The sequence below is a fragment of the Gossypium hirsutum genome, chromosome A06, assembly GCF_007990345.1.
Source record: "Gossypium hirsutum isolate 1008001.06 chromosome A06, Gossypium_hirsutum_v2.1, whole genome shotgun sequence".
Classification (NCBI taxonomy): domain Eukaryota; kingdom Viridiplantae; phylum Streptophyta; class Magnoliopsida; order Malvales; family Malvaceae; genus Gossypium; species Gossypium hirsutum.
Window position 1 is genome coordinate 3,607,796 of NC_053429.1, and position 20,780 is coordinate 3,628,575.

Sequence of the window (20,780 nt, forward strand, 5' to 3'; positions counted from 1 at the left end):
TTTAACTAAACTCATTGTGTTTTACATGTGACTACCTGTTGAAGGTCGAAACCGTCATGTTGACCTCGAAGAAAGTGTTTTTTGTAATTAAGCCAGTCCAAATCAAATTATTATTTCATAATAATTAATAATAATTTTATATTTAATTTTAATTATGTAAATATATATTAATAAATATTTTTAATATCTAATAAACAGCAAATCCCCACCTATATGTCAAATCAAAAGCATAAATATAACTTTTTCTTTCAAAAAGGTGTAAAAAATTATTGCCCTATATGGCTTAACACTATAACTCCCCAAATGTATCTACCCATATATATTTTTATATAATTGCTATTGTAAGTTAATTAGGAATTAGTCTTATTTTATAAAATAAATTATTTTATTTTAAAATTATTTCATCTTTTTATATATTTTATATAAAAATATAAACACTTAAAGATATTACAGATTTTAACATCTTAAATATTTTTAAATTACTTTTTATAAATATAATTATTACATAATTATTTTTTATTTTAGATTTTTCATAATATAGTAAATTATAAATTTCTCGTAATCTACCAATTATAAAATTATTTTTATAATAAAAAATTAATCAATTGATGCTTAGTTCCGTTGTTGATACTAATATTGTTGTCAATACAAAATGACGTGAATTTGAATGTATTGATTATCTCCTGCTTACGAGTTAGGAAAAATTATAGATAGTTGATGATATCATTTTCTTTTTTAAAAATATATAAAAAATTTTACTAAATTGATGTGACCTTATATTCCAAATCAATTATTAAATTATTAAAATATTTTTATTTTAAATATTATCATTGTTGTTGTTATTATAATAGAGAACACTAGGTGGTGTTATTTTACAAAAAGAAAAAGGGTAATGGAAACAGAAACAAAAACAAAAAAATACAGACACAAAAACAAAACATGACCCTTCGTATAAGGTTAGTACTTTATTTGCTAATCCCTTCGATTTTGTCTTCAACAATAAGAGCCTATAAGAGAACTGTAATAAATAGCCGAAACAATCAACCTTACAGTAGCATGGTGGCTGCTGCTCACCACAGTGTCCAAACACAGTCCATGAACATGTTCCAGGCTGTTACCTGGGGTCTGCTTAGTTCCACCCAAAAGTATCTTTTTCATCCCTTTTATTATCAAACTATACTTTGCTCTCAACTGGTTCATCCATGGAGCTTGTGCTTTCACAGTTGAAACCTATCATGCTATATATGCCTACTGCTGCTACCTTATATTTCACATTGACCATGCAAGAAACATGTTCACTGTATTAGATTCATTTGAAAAGTTTTCAACATCTTTTTCCCTTTATTAACACTTTTCTCGATAAGAAATGAAAACAAAAAGAAAAGGAACTATGAAAAATATCATGTTTCTATATATATTTTTTCCTTTTCTGCATATAAAAAGTTCATAAAACCATTAATCTAAAGCACTATACACATACAGCAAAAACATGAAAAATCTTCAGTGCTTCACCTCCAAAGCCATTTTCACTTGTCTGTAACTGATCTTGATGAAGGAGCAGCATATCTAGAAGAAAATCCATGATAAAGAGCACCCTCTGGGTCATCATCACCATAGCCATCATCAAAGTTTTGAGCATAGCTTAAAGGGTCATACTTAAAGCCACCAACAGGTCTGGGTCGCTTTGCCCTAAAAGCTGCTGTTATGCTATGCCCCAAACTCCTTATTTTCCTCTTCGTCCAAGGAAGCTTTAGCTTGAGACGACCCCAACAAGAAAGCAACTGTTCTTCATTTGGTGATAGTGATGATGAACTTCTCTCCATGGTTTTTGAACCCTTTTTAAAAGCAACTTTATTGATTCTAAACGATGAAGAAAGCAAAAATGTTCCTTTTTTTGTTTATGAAAGGGGATTTGGGGTCTCTAGTTTTTTAGTGTGTGGTGGAGACGAAGGGCATTGGTACCACAAATGAATCAGTATATAGGAAAAAGTTGTTCTCCTTTTGGGTTTTATGAGAACAAATAATAAAGGAAAAAGGAAAAAAAAAATGGGTTAAAATATGTAACAAGTTTCTGTACTTTTCAAAAAAATTAGAATTTAGTCCTTGTATTTTTATTTTCAAAAATTTAATTTATTTACTTTTTAATTTTTAATTTTCAAATTTTAAATATAAGGTGCAACTATTAATACTATTAAATTATTTTTTACTATATTTATTAACGTGACATTTTAAAATTTTAAAAAAATTTCACTTGTTAGCCATACAATTTAAAAATAACTTGTAATAATCTAAATTTAACAAAAAAAAATTATTAACAGTTAAATCTAGATTCAAAATAAAGAGATAAATCTCTTGAAAATAAAATTACAAAGATTTAATTCAAAAAAATTTTAAAAGTACGGTGACTTATATCATAATTTAGCCCAAAAAAAGTGCAAGTGAGAGGGAGAAACAATGCAAACAAGGAATCTAGGGTCAGAGAGAGAGAGAGAGTGTTAAGAAAGAATAACTTGTCGTCATTCATTTTTGCCAAAAAGGAAATGTTATACATTGATGTTGTAATAAATTTGCACCATTTGATACGTTCTTGTCTGTAGAGCTGTATATAGTTTGAGTTTCTTCTAACAACAAAACAACTCTATAAAACAAACAAACAAACAAAAAGAAACCGTAAATTGGATGTTAGAGTCATGTTTTAAATGATCATAGCTACGCCTATGAGATTCCCATCAATCTTTATTAAGTTTTTCTTTCTGGTTTTTTCTTTTCTTTTTTACATTTTGATTAGGAAAAACAAAACAAAACAGCTCGGAAAGGACATTAAAAATTGGAAGCTTTTTAAAGTGAGAATTTCCTCTAAGACATGGCTGATGCCATTAGCCTTATCCTTGGAGTTTGGATTAAGGTAAAGGAGCAAGGAAATTTCTCTTAAATTGTTTGATTTTTGTTTACTTCAATTTGGATAAATAAAAATATTTATATTTGTCTTTTTCACATTTTATATTAACATTTTGTGAAAGGGTATATTTGAAAAAAAATATTTCAACATTTTTTTTATTTTATTATCCAAATAAAATATACGAGTTATTAGTACACTAACAAAAAAAAAAAGTATACTAACAAAATAAAAGTAATTTAACTCCTAAAAGAATTGACCAAAGACGTTATAGGGATTGTTTGCTTGTGGCGTGTGTTGATACATACATATGTCGGTAATAATTTACTTCTGTGAGTAATGTATAAGTTGCCTCTAAAGCAAAATTTAAAAAAAAAAACAGTTATATATCAATTAAGAACACATGAATATGATTCTTTATGAAATTCAAAAACTCCGATATTAATATATCAAATAATTATTCATGTAGTATAAGCATCATGGAGGCTCTTATATTAAAAGGTAATTAGTATTTTGCCTCCTTTATTAAAAAAAATAAGACATTAGTTTTTGTACGTTAAATAAAAGAGTAAATTGATTCTTTCGGTTAATAATTTTATCTATTTATACTGTTAAAAATTAGAGTGACTAATAGAATAATCAAACAATGACATGGCATGCCACTTATACTTCCTACTGCTGTATGATGATTAATTTTTAACAGTAAAAATAGATAAAATTTTTAATAGAAAGATCAATTTACTCTTTGATTTAACATATAATAATTAATTTACCCATTTATTGAATAAAAGAGAAAAAATATAATTCGAGTCCTAATACAAAAATCTCCATAATACTTTTACCGTATTTTGATAACAATTATTATTTATACACATAATTTACTATCTTTTTTAACCATTTCTATTTTACTTCCTTTTCTTTATCCAAGCATCCAAACATTGGGGAAAAAAACATGGGTGGATAATCAGTTGCATTAAGTAATGGCCCTTAAACCACGTGATTGAAGGGCGTACAAAGCTGCCTTCTTCATCTGGTTAATCCTTGGATACCTGTCATTTTGTCCTACACACGTCCAGTCACCCTTGTACATTTGTCCCGTTATTAAACTACTACCCCATGCTATAACCATGACATATCTCACATATTCATCCTTATCATTTCCCTTGTTTAATGCCCTTTGGCCTCACTCAGGGAAGTAACTGACATGCCTGTTATTTAAGGGAACTTGCACACAGATTTCGCTAGACAAAAAACAATGGGGTTTTGGAAATGGGTAGAGTAAAACTCTTCTTTAATGAATTTTACAAGTTAGAGCATGGTAAAAGAGAAACATTTATAAGCACACAAAAAGGAAAAATGCCCCTGGAATTCAATGAGAGTGCAATTTATATATATACAGCGTCCCAAAAGATAAAATATAATTATAGTTTCATAATATTCACTCATTTGCACTTAATGGGAAGTTTTGCAAGAAGAATCATAGAATAAGAGTTAAATTGTATTATACTCTTTTATTCAAAAAATAGATAAATTAAATTATGTGTGTTTAGATTAAAATGCAAATTGGTCATTTTTGTTAAAAATTTCATTCATTTTTACAGTTAAAAACCGATGTAGTTGATGAAATAATCATACAATTACACATGGCATGTCACGTATACCTCAAGTTGGCATACCTAGACTAGTTTTTAATAGTAGAACTGAATAATTTTTTTAACAGAATGATCAATTTACTCTTTGATCTAACAAATATGGACTAATTTACCCTTTTTTAGTAGATAGGGTGAAATGCAATTTGACTCTTAGTAGAAGGGCCTCTATTATCCTTCTATCAATAATTATGATACTGATTGCCGATGTAATAAACATGAACATGATGCAAAACATAGTATGTATAAATTTCACTAAATTTATCAAGTATCTTAACATCACAAAGTTGCAATTCCGATTGTCGAAACCATTTTTTGAAAACGGGAAATTGACTTTGAAAATGAAAAGTTGGGAGTCGCCACCAATCGTTTTTAATAGGGTGTGATTGGTTCACCTCAAAACACGGTCGTTTTTAATAAATAAATAAATTTTTCAAAACGACGATTTTGGTCTGCGAAAATAAAAATTTGGTTCGGGAGTCAGTTACGTACGAGGAAGGATTAGCACCCTCGACACGCCCAAAATTGGTACTTGATTGATTATTTAGTGTCTCAATGTCGAAAATTAAAGATTTGGACAGAGTTCAAAACGCGATCCTCCTTTTATTGGCTTTTAAAACATTTAGGTAAGTCAAATGTGTATTAAAGACCATCTCACCTTGAGGTAAAACATTACATCCAGTACGTTAGGACACAATTTTTTTGACCCTCAGATGTGATCTTGCCTTTAAAACGTGCGTTTTTAGCTTTAAGAGGGTATTCGGACATTCAAAGCAGACCAAGAAAGCGAAACCCAGTACGTTAGGGCACGATCCTTTGAATTCTTTAAATATCGAACATTGCCTATGTTTTGAAAAATTTTGAGAGTGAACCGATAAAGGGATATTTTGATATTCAAAACAAACAAAGAAGGCGAAAAAAAATAAATAATAATAATTTAGTATATAAAAAAATCAATGAAAAAAACTATGGTATACAAAAATAATAAAATAATAAAGTAGGTTTATTAAAAATTATAAAAAAAACTTTAACGAAGAATATATGCATATAAAAATTATAAATAATGATAGTAAAATAATAGTAGTAAACGGTAGGAAAAAAAATAAATAAAATATGATGAATAAAATATAATAAGTATAATAAACTATATTTAAAATTATTATAAAATACATATATAAAAAGAAATAACACAGGAAAAAATGATTATTAGCAAAAGAAAAAAAATGATACGCCAAATAATGTAATACATATAATGACAAGTTATACATAAAATAATTAGTTTTACTTAAAAAAATGTATACAAAGCATATAACAAATATAAAAATAAATAAATAATATAATAATGTGAAACATAACTCAAATTGACTAAATTAAATGGAAGAAAAAAATAACGAAAATGATATAATAAGTATAATAAATAATAGTGTAAAAAATAATACAATAAATAATAGGAAAATAACCTAAAATAGTTAAATAAAATAGCAATAGATTAATAATAATAGTACCAAAAGAATTTAATTTTGTGATAAAAGTGTTTAAAATAAGCAAAATAGGGCTTAATTGAGATCAAAACGGAAGTTCTAGGATAAAGCACAAATAAAAGGGGAAAGGAGGACCTCATTGAAGGGCGCGTGGAACAAGGGGGTTTAAAAATGTAATTTACCCAAATTTCTGAACCTAGCATTTAATATGGACCAAATTAAAAGTTGCACAAAATTGCTGGGTGAAATTCAAAATAAAAGTGAAGCAGATTTGGGCAGCAAGAAAATGTACAATGACCTGATGCACAAATTGACCCCTTAAGGGCAAAACACGTGGGCCCCGCCACTTTAAAAGCTATTGAATGGTTCTGTAGGACCCATTTTATTTCTTATTCCCATTGTTTTTCAAACAAAAAGAAGCAGAATGCTTCTTCTTCCCTGCTTCCTTTCCATTTTTCTTTGCTAGGAATTCAACCTAGCTTGCGCCACCTGGAGGATCATCGGTGCCACGCACCTCCACCCCACCGCCGGTTCACGGATCAAGACCAGGTAAGCCCTCCTTTCTCTTTTAAAACTTTGTTTGATTATTTTCAAAATAAGGAAAAAAAGAAAGGAAAAAAATGTAGATGCACAACAAAGGCTAAAAACCTTGAAAAAAAAACTATAATCACCTTTGATTCTATTGGATGGTATTAAAAGTTTACTCAGAAATCTGGTATATTTCTCTGTATTTCTCTTGATTCCCCCGAAAAAAAAACTCTCATTTATACCGTATTTTCAATGGCTTTTTATAGCCTAGAAATAAAATAAGGGAAAAACAAGTCTCCTCTTGTTACTATGCTTCTTGTTGTTTTCTGTTGAAGATATAGCTGCGAAAATTTCGGAATCGAGAGGCGTCGCGGAGTGGGACGCTGGTGAGAGGCGTGCGGCGCGAGGACTCATGCAACAACTTTGAGTCTCTGTTCGTTTGGGCCTTGTTTGGGTCTATTTTTGTGCCTATTTTTCTTGTATTGGATCATGGCATGAATTTGGTCCTACAGCTGCCCCTCTTTGCTCATTGTCGTGTAACGAGAACAGAGCAAAGATTTTAGAAGGGCCAAATTTGCCTGGGCCAGCTGAGTCTTGTCTTCCTTGCCGCAACCCACCGCGCCTTATTGTTTCAAAACGCTCCGTTGCTGCTTCACGGATATGTGATCTACTGTAATTTGATCTGCTTTACTCCTGCTCAGTAAAGATAAGATCTGTATGTTTAGCCTACTTCACTCCTGCTCAATGAAGATAAGGCTGGTGGCTGAAATCTACTCCATTGCCGATATATAGAGATAAGACTCGCCAAAATTTGATCTGCTTCACTCCTGCTCAATGAAGATAAGATCTAGTATATAGCCTGCTCCACTCCTGCTCAGTGAAGATAAGGCTGGTGATTGGAATCTGCTCCATCGCCGGTACGTGGAGATAAGATTCATCAAAATTCGATCTGCTTCACTTCTGCTCAGTGAATATAAGATCTGGTATTTAGCCTGCTCCACTCCTACTCAGTGAAGACAAGGCTGATGATTGGAATCTGCTTCATCGCCGGTACGTGGAGATAAGATTCATCAAAATTCGATCTGCTTCACTCTTGCTCAATGAAGATAAGATCTGGTTTATAGCCTGCTTCACTCCTGCTCAGTGAAGATAAGGCTGATGATTGGAATCTGCTCCATCGCCGGTACGTGGAGATAAGATTCACCAAAATTTGATCTGCTCCGCTCCTGCTCAGCGAAGATAAGATCTGCTATATTTAACCTGCTTCACTCCTGCTCAGTGAAGATAAGACTGATGATATCTGTAATCTTGCTACATTGTCCACTGGGGAATCCATCTGTAGCAGAGTGACATGCTTATGCCATGATTAATGTGAACCAAATGTTCCTAACTACATGTATTATGGATGTTAAATGCACAAAATGCAAAATGTCATGAGAATGATCCATTTTTAATTTTTGGGTTGTCATCGCTCGTCGTTTACTAAGGTAACATCCCTGACATATGCCTTCTTGTTCAGCTCAGTAGAAGAGGACTTGGAGATGCAATTAATTCCTTATTTCTCACACATTTCTAGCCCTTTTAAGCTTGGTGAGTTCTAAATAATCGTCCTGTTTCAGGTTCTCGTACTGTTTAGAAACCTTTCAGGGTAATATGCAAAACCTTCTTTTGAGAGCATCATTAGTTCATTAATTATTATTTCAATAAAAATACTCGAAAAATATTATAATGATAGGTAGAACTGAAATTTATTCGAGTCAGAATTTGCGAAAGATGTATCAACAAAGAAAGCAGTCATTGCTTGAGATACAAAAACAGATGAAAAGGAACAGAATAGGTCCCCCAGATTTCGCAGTTTGAGCTTCTCTGTACGAACTCCTCGAGGACCTTTTTAAACTTGGCATGCTCTCAAAGGATCTATAGCATTTTGTTGATGCCCCAAGATGTAGCTTATCCCCTCTTTGTCGATTCAAGTATAGTGAGATTGCCGCTTGCCCCAATTTGGATCGAAATTTGAATTCCCTTTGCGGGTTTTCAACTCAAAACCCCTTTGGTCTCAATGCGCCTTTTACGAGTTTTCACCTTGGCCTCTCCTTTTTCTTTGTTTTTTTTGGCGCCCTTTACGGGTTTTCACCTCGAGTGCTTCAAGCAAAATATCTTTTGACAGAATCCGAATTTATCGGGTTAGGCAAGCTCTTGCCATCCATCTCTGCTAGTATCAATGCCCCTCCAGAGAAAGCTTTTTTTACCACATAGGGTCCTTCCCAATTTGGCATCTATTTCCCTCTGAAATCTTTTTGCATAGGGAGAATCTTTTTCAACACTAAGTCTCCCTCATTGAACACCCTAGGGCGAACTTTTTTGTTGTAGGCTCGCATCATTCTCCTCTGGTACATTTGGCCATGACGAATAGCCTTTAGCCTCTTCTCTTCAATCAAGTTTAGTTGATCGTAACGAGATTGCATTCATTCTGCTTCGTCTAACTTCAACTCTGATAAAACTCGGAGAGAAGGGATTTCGACCTCAATAGGTAAAACTGCCTCCATCCCATAAACTAATGAGAAAGGTGTTGCCCCGGTAGAAGTTCTGACAGATGTCCGATAAGCATAAAGGGCAAATGGGAGCTTTTCATGCCAATCTTTGTAAGTCTCCGCCATCTTCCCCACAATCTTCTTGATATTCTTATTAGCTGCCTCAACCGCCCCATTCATTTTCGGGCGGTATGGTGATGAGTTGTGATGTTTAATGTTGAACCAACTACAGACTTCTGCTATTGCGCTGTTGTTCAGATTCAATGCGTTGTCGGATACGATTCTTTCTGGCATACCATAACGACATATGATCTCCTTCTTCAGGAACTTGCTGACCGCCGACTTTGTGACATTGGCGTACGAAGTAGCCTCTACCCATTTGGTAAAGTAGCCAATAACCACAAAAATAAATCGATATCCGTTGGAAGCTTTTGGCGAAATTGGCCCAATAACGTCTATGCCCCACATTGAGAATGACCATGGGGAAGTCATAACATGGAGGGGTGAATGAGGCACATGGATCTTGTCTCCATAAATTTGACACTTATGGCATTTCTTAGCGTAATTGATGCAATCTCCTTCCATTGTAGACCAGTAATATCCGAATCTCATGATTTGTTGAGCCATTGTGAAACCATTGGCATGTGTCCCACAGACACCATCATGGACTTCCTCTAGAATTTTTTTGCCTCAACAGCGTCAACACATCTTAACAACACCTGATCCTTTCTCTTCTTATATAGGACCTCACCGTCTAGGACATTGTCACTAGCTAACCTCCTCAATGTTCTTTTATCATTTTTGGTTGCTTTATCTAGGTACGCACGGCTCTTCACATATTGTAAGATATCATGATACCAAGAATGATCATCTCCCTCTTCTTCTTCCTCTTCATCAACATTACAGCAGTGAGCTGAGGCCTCACAAATACTCATCTGAATTGGCTTCATATCCTCCTGTTCATTTACTTTGACATGGAAGCCAGTGTAGCCAAGGCGTCAGCCATCTGATTCTCGATTCGCGGGAGGTAATGAAAGGTAATATCATCAAACTTTTCAATTAACTCCAGGATTAACTTTCGGTAACTGATCAATTTGGGATCTCTCGTTTCCCACTCGCCTTTAAGTTGATAAATTACCAATGCAGAGTCTCCGTACACTTCTAATACTTTGATTTCGCGGTCTATAGCTGCCCGAATTCCCATGATACATGCATCGTATTCTGTCATGTTATTTGTGCAGTCAAAATCCAGCTTGCAAGTGAACGGATAATGATCTCCATTTGGGGATATTAGTACTGCCCTAACTCCATTTCCAACGGCATTTGATGCTCCGTCAAAATTTAATTTCCAGGAATGATTTTCAGGCATGTCCCCTTCAGCGATTGCTACATACATTAGATCTTCATTGGGGAAATTGAAATTCAAAGGTTCATAATCCTCCAAAGCTCTACTGACTAGGAAATCTGTTATTGCACTCCCATTCACAGCTTTTTGGTTTACATAGACTATGTCAAATTCGGAGAGCAGAATCTGCCACCGGGCCATCCTTCCATTTAAAGTGGTTGACTCCATCATGTATTTGAGAGGGTCTAGCTTTGAGATTACCCAAGTTGTATGGTACAACATGTATTGCCTCAACCTTCGTGTTGTCCACACCAAAGCACAACATAGCTTCTCAATTGGTGGATACCTCATTTCACACTCAGTAAATTTTTTACTGAGGTAATATATCGCTCTTTCTTTTCTCCCAGTCTCATCGTGTTGGCCGAGCACACACCCCATCGAATTATCAAATACTGTTAAGTATAGTATCAATGGTCTACCAAGGCTTGGTGGTGTTAGCACTGGGAGACTAGACAAATATTGTTTAACCTTTTCAAAGGTTTTTTGGCATTCATCATCCCATACCCCAGGATTGTGCTTTTTCAGAAGACGGAATATGGGGTCGCACTTCTCTGTCAGTTGCGAAATAAATCATGCGATGTAGTTTAGTCTCCTTAGAAAACCTCGAACTTCTTTCTGAGTTCGTGGCAGAGGCAACCCCTGTATAGCCTTAACTTTATCAGGGTCGACTTCTATTCCCTTCTCACTGACTACGAAGCCAAGTAACTTTCCAGACCTAGCTCCGAAGGTGCATTTTGACGGATTGAGCTTTAATTGGAATTTTCTCAACCTCAGGAACAATTTCCTCAACACTCGCACATGCTCCTCTTCAGTTCGGGATTTTGCAATCATGTCGTCAACGTAGACCTCAATTTCCTTGTGCATCATGTCATGGAACAAGGTTACCATGGCTCTTTGGTATGTGGCTCCTGCATTTTTCAGCCCGAAGGGCATCACCTTGTAGCAAAACGTTCCCCATAAAGTTATGAATGTGGTTTTTTTCATGTCCTCAGGATGCATCTTGATCTGATTGTACCCGGAGAACCCATCCATGAAGGAGAACAGTGAATAACCTGCCGTATTATCCACTAGAGTGTCTATGTGAGGCAATGGAAAGTTATCCTTTGGGCTGGCCTTGTTTAAATCTCTGTAATCTACACACATCCGTACTTTCCATCTTTCTTAGGGACAGGGACGACGTTGGCTACCCATTCTAAATAATTGACCACTTGTAGGAATCCGGCATTAAACTGATTCTTGACTTCTTCTTTTATTTTCATTGCTACATCGGGTCTCATCCTTCGGAGCTTCTGCTGAACTGGCTTGTACTCCTTTTTTGTAGGGACACGGTGCACTGCGATATCGGTACTTAAACCAGGCATATCCTGGTATGACCATGCAAAGACGTCCTTGAATTCTTGCAACAGCTCAATGAGGTTCTGTCTTGTTTTCTCGTTAACGCAAGTGCCAATTTTAACTTCCTTCCCCTCTTCCAGGGCCACAATCTCAGTAGTCTCTTTGTGTGGCAGGATCTGTTCATCTTCTCGCTCCACCATCCTTAACAAATCGGGAGATAAACCACGATCTTCGTCCTCTTCAAAATCTTGAAATCCCTCAAAGTGCATGTCTTGCTCAAAATGAGATTCCGGGCTCGTATCAGCATTACTCATGACGTTGACATCCGGGGGCCTATTATGAGTATAAGAGAATACCAAAAGAAAACGAAATGAATAATTCCTCTGTATGGTATGATTATGTATAAAATGAAAAGGAAGAAAGAATAATTGCTCGAACCGATATATGAAAATGCATTTTTATTGAAATAATAATGTTTAAACATGAGCCTATTTCACAAAAGATTCTTATTGTCCCTAGGCTAGAAGACAACAAGTGGGTTTTGAATATTACTCTGTGTTATCTCTAAAGATTACAGGAATTTCTTCTACAGTCCAGTTATTCAAAACACTCCCAGGCTCATACGGGCAAATGCCTGATAAATTTCTTTCCATTGCTTCCTCTTCAAATATGGCATTGATGCTCCAAATTCCCCTAGCATCTTCAGTTATTCCTTCTTTCACCTTATACTGTATGGAATGAATAAACCCTCTAGATACAAATGTTTGGGAAATGTAGGGGAAGTTCATCGGTTCCCACCTGACTTCTGTCCCTCTCAATCTCGCTCTCCGCTGTTCTTGTTTCCTTTCAAACTCCTTCTTCACTTGGCTTGCATCTGGCCTGAATCTCAAACCGAAGCGATCCCACTTGCCAACCAAGACTGGCACTCTAACTTTTCCACGAAGGTGCTTCCCGAGTCCTCTGCCAGGTAACGCACCTTTCCTAACTGTCAACTGCAGGCTCATTTTCGTAGCCCTTGATATCCTAGGTATCGGAATCCTGTTTCCTTCAGCTATAAACGTTGCGTTTACAAACTCTAATGATTGAAATGAACATTCAACTGCTTCGTTGTCATTCTCTATGTAGGGTGTATCACTGGTAACTGACGCAATAATGTCCTCCTCCGCATTTTTGTTATTAGCCGACCCTCAGTAACCATCTTTAGCTTCTGATGCAGCGAGGATGACACTGCCCCAGCTGAATGAATCCAAGGTCTTCCTAATAGACAGTTATAGGAAGGCTTAATATCCATCACGAGGAAATCTACCTCGTACGTGTTTGGGCCAATCTGAAGAGGTACTTCTATCATTCCCATTACTTTCCTTTCTGTGCCATCAAATGCTCTTACTATGTTCTGACACGTCTTCATATGAGAACTGTCTATAGGTAAACGGTTTAATGTAGCCCACTGAAACACGTTCAATGCGGACCCATTATCAACTAGTACTCCGGGTAGCGTATACCCCTTGCAATGTGTAGTGACATGTAAAGCCTTAATAGACCCCCTACCCCCTGGTGGTATCTCATCATCGCTGAAGGAGATGAAATTGTCAGCGCTTATGTTGCTGACGAGACGATCCAATTTGTTAACTGAAATGTCATCCGCAACATAGGTTTCGTTCAACACTTTCATTAATGCGTTGCGGTGGACCTCCGAATTTAACAGCAGAGCTAATACCGATATGTGATCCGGTTGTTGGTGTAGTTGTTCCACAACATTATACTCGCTGTGTTTTAGGAACTTCAAGAACTCATTGGCTTCCTTTTCCATTACTGGATCATTAACTAGTGGTTCTGATCTCTCTGCTTCATGCCTAAACATGACGAGTTTCCCTTTTGTTGGTTCGGCTTCTATGTTTGGCGTGTTAATCGAACCCTCCTTCTTTGAAACTGCTATACTACAGTTATAATTCCAAGACCCTATGGCTATCTTTATAAGGGGAAGCTGTTGGCTTCTAGATTATAACTCTTGGTGTAATTCTTGCTTCTACTTCACTAACTCTAGGCTTCGAAATAATTATCACTGGACGGCTGGCTCTGCCGCCTTCCTCACTCGACTCTCCTCCTAGCGAGCATACATCCCCCTCTTCGACAGACTTAAAGAACTCCAATTCCTTATTATCCATTAAACCCTGTACTAGGGCTCTAAACTCAATACAATTCTATATCTCGTGATCTTTCTCATGATGGAACTCACAGTAGTTCCGTGTATCTTGGATTTTATCTCCCAACCCTTGCGGGACTAAACCTCTTTTCTGCATTTCATTCCAAACTAGCTTCAATGGGGTTCTCACCTCCGCGATATTCAGCTTGACTTTTCTCCCCACATTCTCAATTATGGCGTTTACCCCTTTATCAGTATGACTGGGCAACGGATTTCCTGTACCAGGTGTATCATCAAATTTTAAAACACCTGCTTTGATAAGCCTTTCCACGCACCTTTTGAATGAGGTACAGTTTCTATCAGTGTCCCGTATCCCTGCGTGGTATTCGCACTGAGCATTTGCATCGTACCACTTAGGGTATGGGGGCTGCAACGGCTCTAAGTGGAAAGGAGCCACTACATGTGCATCAAACAGACTTTTGTACAACTCCTTATATGTCACTGGTATGGGAGTAAATTGAAACTTCTCTGTATTCTGTCTCATGTTAGGCTCTCGCCTTGGTGAGACCTGCTGGCCTGTGACTATCGCCCTTGACTGATTAACAGTGGCCAGTTTTACGTAGCCTGAGCTCACATTACCTACTTCATTCTCTCTTTTCTTCGGGGCTGACCTTCTCGTGTTCTCCCTGACTTCTATCTTACCTGATCTTATGGCATTTTCTATCATTTCGCCAGACATTACTATGTCTGCAAAGCTCTTAGTTGCGTTACCTAACATATGAGTAATGAAATGCGCCTTCAATGTATTGATGAAGAGCATGGTTGTTTCTTTTTCTAGCAACAGTGGTTGGACCTGTGTAGCAACCTCTCTCCATCTCTGAGCATACTGCCGGAAGCTTTCGCTTGGCTTCTTCTCCATATTTTGGAGTGTGATCCGGTCTGGTGCTATATCTGTTATATGGCCGTACTGCTTCATGAAGGCCTGAGCTAGGTCCTTCCATGACTTAACTTGGGTACGACTCAACTGATTGTACCATTTGGCCGCAGCCCCAGCCAAACTATTCTGAAAACAGTGAATCAACAACTGATCATTATTGACATGACCCGTCATTCTCCGACAAAACATCGTGATGTGAGCCTCAGGGCAACTAGTTCCGTTGTATCTTTCAAATTCTGGTATTTTGAACTTGGGAGGTAATACCAAATCTGGGACTAGACTCAACTCTCTGGCATCCATTCCGCAGTAATTATCAACACTTTCCAACGCCTTGAACTTCTCCACCAACCATTTATATTGGTCCTCCATTTGTTTGGGCAGTTCTGTTTTTTCTTTTTCCACCTCTGCTGCGTCGTCGAAGTCAGGGACCTGGGGGTTTGCTAGATTATCCTTAGGGTTGGTGCTCGATCCCGCTGGGAAGTTTACTGGTGCCGAGGTACCAGTTTGGTAAAGAGGTTGGACATTAACAGACACCCATGGTGGTTGTGTTTGCATGTTTACTGGCGCAAAACTTGTAGGACAAGCAGAATCCTCATTGTCATTTCTCGTGTCAACCATAGGGCCTTTTCCTTTGTCAAACCCTCCTTTAAACAGCTGTGTCAGCTGGCTTATCATGCTATTTTGTAATTCTAGCATGTTTCTCTGGGACTCCAGCATTTGGTCTCTCATTTCCTGCTGGATCTTAGCCAGCTGCTCTTGCATCTGAGCCTGCAGTTGCTCTTGCATCTCCTTTTGCATTTGCTCAAACCTCTGATCCATATCCTTTGTCTTTTTCATGTGTAGTACCGGTGTTCTAGGGTAACTAGATAAATGGCCAATAATTAATAAGGTTCTTTTGTGTATATGATGTTATGCGATGCAATGTAATGCAAATGCATGACATGAATGCAAAAAGGAGACGTCGATTCGAATTTAATTTCATTTAGAAAACTTCACTGAAAAACAAAATCTTTTACATAAAATGAATTACATATACGGTCTTGCCCTAACACCCAAAGCTTTTACTTTCCTAAGAAGGCAGGCTAACTCTCGCCCTCGATCTAATTCTAACTCATATTTAACTCCTAGCACATCTGCTTGGACCGCCAAAGTCTGTAAGTGATCAGCCACCTCTCGTATCTGAGCTATAGCTTCACCTATTAAGTAATCCCTATCTCGGACCTGATCCTGAGATCGGTGAAGTTGCTCCCCTAGTTGCTCATTATTTACTTCCAATAATTCAATTTGATTCTCACAGTTCTGAAGTGTAGCTTCAAGTTCTTCTACTTTCCCCTTCAAATTCTCGATCTTGCTTAGACTAGCTATTAATTCAATTACTGAGTTACGACACCGATGTTGCTGTAGTGCCGTTTCTAACTCCTCCACCTGAGCTCTTAACATCTGTTTTCATTCTGGCTATCATCCAAACTCTTTTTACAAGTGACTTCTCGAGCCTGAGCATCGTGGAACTTTCTTTCCCACTAATCAGCCCTAGCCTTTTCCTCTTGGATTTCTTGCCTCCACTGTTCAGACGTTTTACCCAAGCTAGCATTTCTCATTGACTTATGCAGCTGCTTGCAATCAGTCTTCAGACTGTCTAGGTCCTCCTCAACTTCTCTCTTTTTCTTTCTCAAATTCTCAGCCTCGGATTTTTGAACATCAACATCCAACTTTAAGTATACTTTTTCCTCCTCCAACTGCTCTATTTTCCTTTCTAACTCTGAGGTTTTCTTTTCGAAGTCTTGCTTTATGATTTCCAATTCAGAGGGAACCACTCGCAGATATTCCTCTATCGGTCGAGCTTCTTCTAAATTCGGCCTCGGGATATTATCGTTAACCCTTCTACTCCACCATTCGTTATATTCAGGAGTTACAATTGGATTCACAGCAACTCTCTTTATCCGGCAAGTTTGGTTCCAGGCATTATAAATCTCACGGCTCTTTTTCTTGAAGTCTTTCTCCCCATACGAGAACCCACTCTGAGCTAGCCCTTGTGTCATCGGTATAAATTGTCTTGATCTATATTGCCTCAATACCAGTAGAGGGGCATATCCAATGGCTCCCCAAATCCCCAACAAATGGACCCAATCATAACTCCCACATCGGTAGAGAATCTCATCAGAAACCATCCAATGGGCCTTCCATTCGATATCATTTTCTTGGAGATTTTAAAGTATCGCCATCCATTTTTCCTCTGTTATGTCATATTTTTTCGATATGGCCACTATCTCTTTCAAAGGTGAGTAATCTCCGAAAAAAGGTCGGTAAGAGGCCTTTTCTACCCTTCAAAAGTGGCTATGAAACCATACTAACAAGAGTTGTGCACACCCAATAAATCTGCCTTCACCTGACCTCCGACATACACTCAAAGATCTGAAAGTCTCAGCCAGGATTGCAGGAACTGGAGTGACTCCTTTACCTAGTCGGTCAAATAGATCGGCGACTGCTTCATCTACATGCCTTAAAGCCTTAGGGAAAATAACCAAACCATAAATTCTCAAGGTGAAGACATCAACTCTTTTCTTCATGTTAGGGTGTGTCAGGATCAGATCTCTCAAATTTTCCCAAGGGATGCACTTTCCACTGCCTTTCTGCTGGACCCGAGCCTCAACCCACTGTTCACTCATCCCAGTGATGTTCATCAACCTCTTTACAAAGGTTGGGGTATTGACAGCTCTAGAATAAATCTTATCAACTTGAAACCTCGGACAGTGAAGCAAGGCTGTGTATTCCTCGATAGTAGGTGCTAGATCCACCTTTCCGAAAGTAAAACAACTGTAGGTGGAATTCCAAAATTGAGCCATGGCGCGGAACAAATACCTATCTACCTTAACATCGAGGAGATAAGGAACATCACCATAATTACAGTATAGTAGCTGCTTCATCTTATCATCCCAGTGACTCCATAATTCTTTCAACTCCTGAAGATCGTTCTGAGCCACACTAATACGAGTAAAGTCCCATAACTCTGACGTGTACTCCTTTGTCAAACTGTCACCTTTCTCTAACTGTGCATTCTCCGACTATCTTTGGACAAACGCGTTGTCTTTCACTTTATCAAGGAATTCATTCTTCATGGCAAAACTTTCTATTAGTAACCGAACCGTATATCGACACCTCCTTTTAGGATGAAAATGTTATGCAATCACTATTAAAGAAAGAAGGAAGAACCCAAGTCAAAATTCATGCATAAGAATAAAAATCAAAGTAATCAAGAAATTATCAACCGCCTATTCAGGAAACCACTAGGGTTAGGTGTAATTCTACCTAAGGCGGGTTCCTACAGCTCACTATATGTGATTTAGTTCTAGAGTAAAGGTACCTGAACCAGCAGATTCCTCGACCCTCGCCCATTATAGGTTCAGATGGATCAAGTTCGGTTCAGGGGAATACATTTCCTTATGCCCGTGCGGAGGTGAAAACCTCACGAAGACATAAGTACGGATGTATTCCGGAAGCGATCCCCTAGCCCATGCGGAGGTGAAAACCTCATGAAAGCATAGTTTCTCACTCCCACTTAAAAGGTGCGACCACAACGGTCATGCAAAATGATACAAGAATATATCGAAAGACTCGACAAATAAAGTAAAACCCACATGATAAAAACTGACAAAAACACAGAAAATACAATGAGAGGATCATAGATTTAAAAACCAAATTTCCAATTTTTGACAATAAGATAGAAAACAATCAATTTACAGCTCGATTATCTGATGTCCCCAGTGGAGTCGCCAAGCTGTCGAAACCATTTTTTGAAAACGGGAAATTGACTTTGAAAATGAAAAGTTGGGAGTCGCACCAATCATTTTTAATAGGGTGTGACTGGTTCACCTCAAAACACGGTCGTTTTTAATAAATAAATAAATTTTTCAAAACGACGATTTTGGTCTGCGAAAATAAAAAATTGGTTCGGGAGTCAATTACGTACGAGGAAGGATTAGCACCCTCGACACGCCCAAAATTGGTACTTGATTGATTATTTAGTGTCTCAATGTCGAAAATTAAAGATTTGGACAGAGTTCAAAACGCGATCCTCCTTTTATTGGCTTTTAAAACATTTAGGTAAGTCAAATGTGTATTAAAGACCATCTCACCTTGAGGTAAAACATTACATCCAGTACGTTAGGACACAATATTTTTTACCCTCAGATGTGATCTTGCCTTTAAAACGTGCGTTTTTAGCTTTAAGAGGGTATTCGAACATTCAAAGCAGACCAAGAAAGCGAAACCTAGTACGTTAGGGCACAATCCTTTGAATTCTTTAAATATCGAACATTGCCTATGTTTTGAAAAATTTTGAGAGTGAACCGATAAAGGGATATTTTGATATTCAAACAAACAAAGAATGCGAAAAAAAAAATAATAATTTTGTATATAAAAAAAATCAATGAAAAAAACTATGGTATATAAAAATAAAAATGATAAAGTAGGTTATTAAAAATTATAAAAAAAACTTTAACGAAGAATATATGCATATAAAAATTATAACTAATGATAGTAAAATAATAGTAGTAAACGGTAGGAAAAAAATAAATAAAATATGATGAATAAAATATAATAAGTATAATAAACTATATTTAAAATTATTATAAAATATATATAAAAAAAATAACACAGGAAAAAAATGATTATTAGCAAAAGAAAAAAATGATACGCCAAATAATGTAAACATATAATGACAAGTTATACATAAAATAATTAGTTTTACTTAAAAAATGTATACAAAGCATATAACAAATATAAAAATAAATAAATAATATAATAATGTGAAACATAACTCAAATTGACTAAATTAAATGGAAGAAAAAATAACGAAAATGATATAATAAGTATAATAAATAATAGTGTAAAAAAATAATACAATAAATAATAGGAAAATAACCTAAAATAATTAAATAAAATAGCAATAGATTAATAATAATAGTACCAAAAGAATTTAATTTTGTGATAAAAGTGTTTAAAATAAGCAAAATAGGGCTTAATTGAGATCAAAACGGAAGTTCTAGGATAAAGCACAAATAAAAAGGGAAAGGAGGACCTCATTGATGGGCGCGTGGAACAAGGGGGTTTAAAAATGCAATTTACCCAAATTTCTGAACCTAGCATTTAATATGGACCAAATTAAAAGTTGCACAAATTGCTGGGTGAAATTCAAAAACAAAGTGAAGCAGATTTGGGCAGCAAGAAATGTACAGGGACCTGATGCACAAATTGACCCCTTAAGGGCAAAACACGTAGGCCCCGCCACTTTAAAGTATTGAATGGTTCTGCAGGACCCATTTTATTTCTTATTCCCATTGTTTTTCAAACAAAAAGAAGCAGAATGCTTCTTCTTCCCTGCTCCCTTCCCATTTTCTTTGCTAGAATTCAACCTAGCTTGCGCCACCTGGAGGATCATCGGTGCACGCACCTCCACCCACCGCGGTTCACGGATCAAGACCAGGTAAGCCCTCCTTTCTCTTTAAAACTTTGTTTGATTATTTTCAAAAATAAGAAAAAAAAGGAAAAAAAAAATGTAGATGCACAACAAAGGCTAAAAACCTTGAAAAAAAACTATAATCACCTTTGATTCTATTGGATGGTATTAAAAGTTACTTAGAATCTGGTATATTTCTCTGTATTTCTTGATTCCCCGAAAAAAAAATATACCGTATTTTCTGGCTTTTATGCAAAATACGGAAACAAGTCTCTCTGTTCTTGCTTTTTTTGTTTTCTGTTGAGTATAGCTGCGAAATCTAGAATCGAGACGTGCGAGTGAACGCTGGTAGAGGCGTGCGGCCGGACTCATCAACAACTTTGGCTCTGTTCATCTTTGGGGCCTTTTTTGGCCTATTTT

At 36.5% G+C, this 20,780-nt stretch overlaps 2 protein-coding genes and 1 long non-coding RNA gene across 3 annotated transcripts; 1 reads left to right on the forward strand and 2 right to left on the reverse strand.

The window, feature by feature from the left end:
• Positions 1 to 6,405: 6,405 nt before the first annotated feature.
• Positions 6,406 to 8,121, forward strand: LOC107959780 (uncharacterized). Its single transcript, XR_001700928.2, has 2 exons — positions 6,406 to 6,575; positions 6,890 to 8,121. It is a non-coding gene; the product is annotated as an uncharacterized lncRNA (long non-coding RNA).
• A 1,928-nt stretch (positions 8,122 to 10,049) lies between these two features.
• Positions 10,050 to 12,829, reverse strand: LOC107944549 (uncharacterized). Its single transcript, XM_016878364.1, has 5 exons — positions 12,378 to 12,829; positions 11,789 to 12,158; positions 11,427 to 11,495; positions 11,093 to 11,345; positions 10,050 to 11,041 (listed from the first exon to the last, which is right to left on the reverse strand). Exons 1-5 carry the CDS (start codon positions 12,827 to 12,829, stop codon positions 10,050 to 10,052), a joined length of 2,136 nt encoding a protein of 711 aa, XP_016733853.1.
• A 1,197-nt stretch (positions 12,830 to 14,026) lies between these two features.
• LOC107944550 (uncharacterized) lies at positions 14,027 to 15,742 on the reverse strand. The gene has a single exon (XM_016878365.2). The coding sequence runs from the start codon at positions 15,740 to 15,742 to the stop codon at positions 14,027 to 14,029; it is 1,716 nt and encodes a 571-aa protein (XP_016733854.2).
• Between the last annotated feature and the right edge of the window lie 5,038 nt (positions 15,743 to 20,780).

Bases quoted from the DNA above. Each gene is read 5' to 3' on its own strand.
- LOC107944550 (XM_016878365.2), bottom strand. From the start codon at position 15,742: ATGAAAAAGACAAAGGATATGGATCAGAGGTTTGAGCAAATGCAAAAG.
- LOC107944549 (XM_016878364.1), bottom strand. From the start codon at position 12,829: ATGAGCCTGCAGTTGACAGTTAGGAAAGGTGCGTTACCTGGCAGAGGA. The intron at 11,496-11,788 runs GTTCAGCAGAAG...GGGTACAATCAG, and splicing joins CAAAAAAGGAGTACAAGCCA to ATCAAGATGCATCCTGAGGA. The intron at 11,042-11,092 runs GTTTTCTAAGGA...CGCAACTGACAG, and splicing joins AACTCAGAAAGAAGTTCGAG to AGAAGTGCGACCCCATATTC.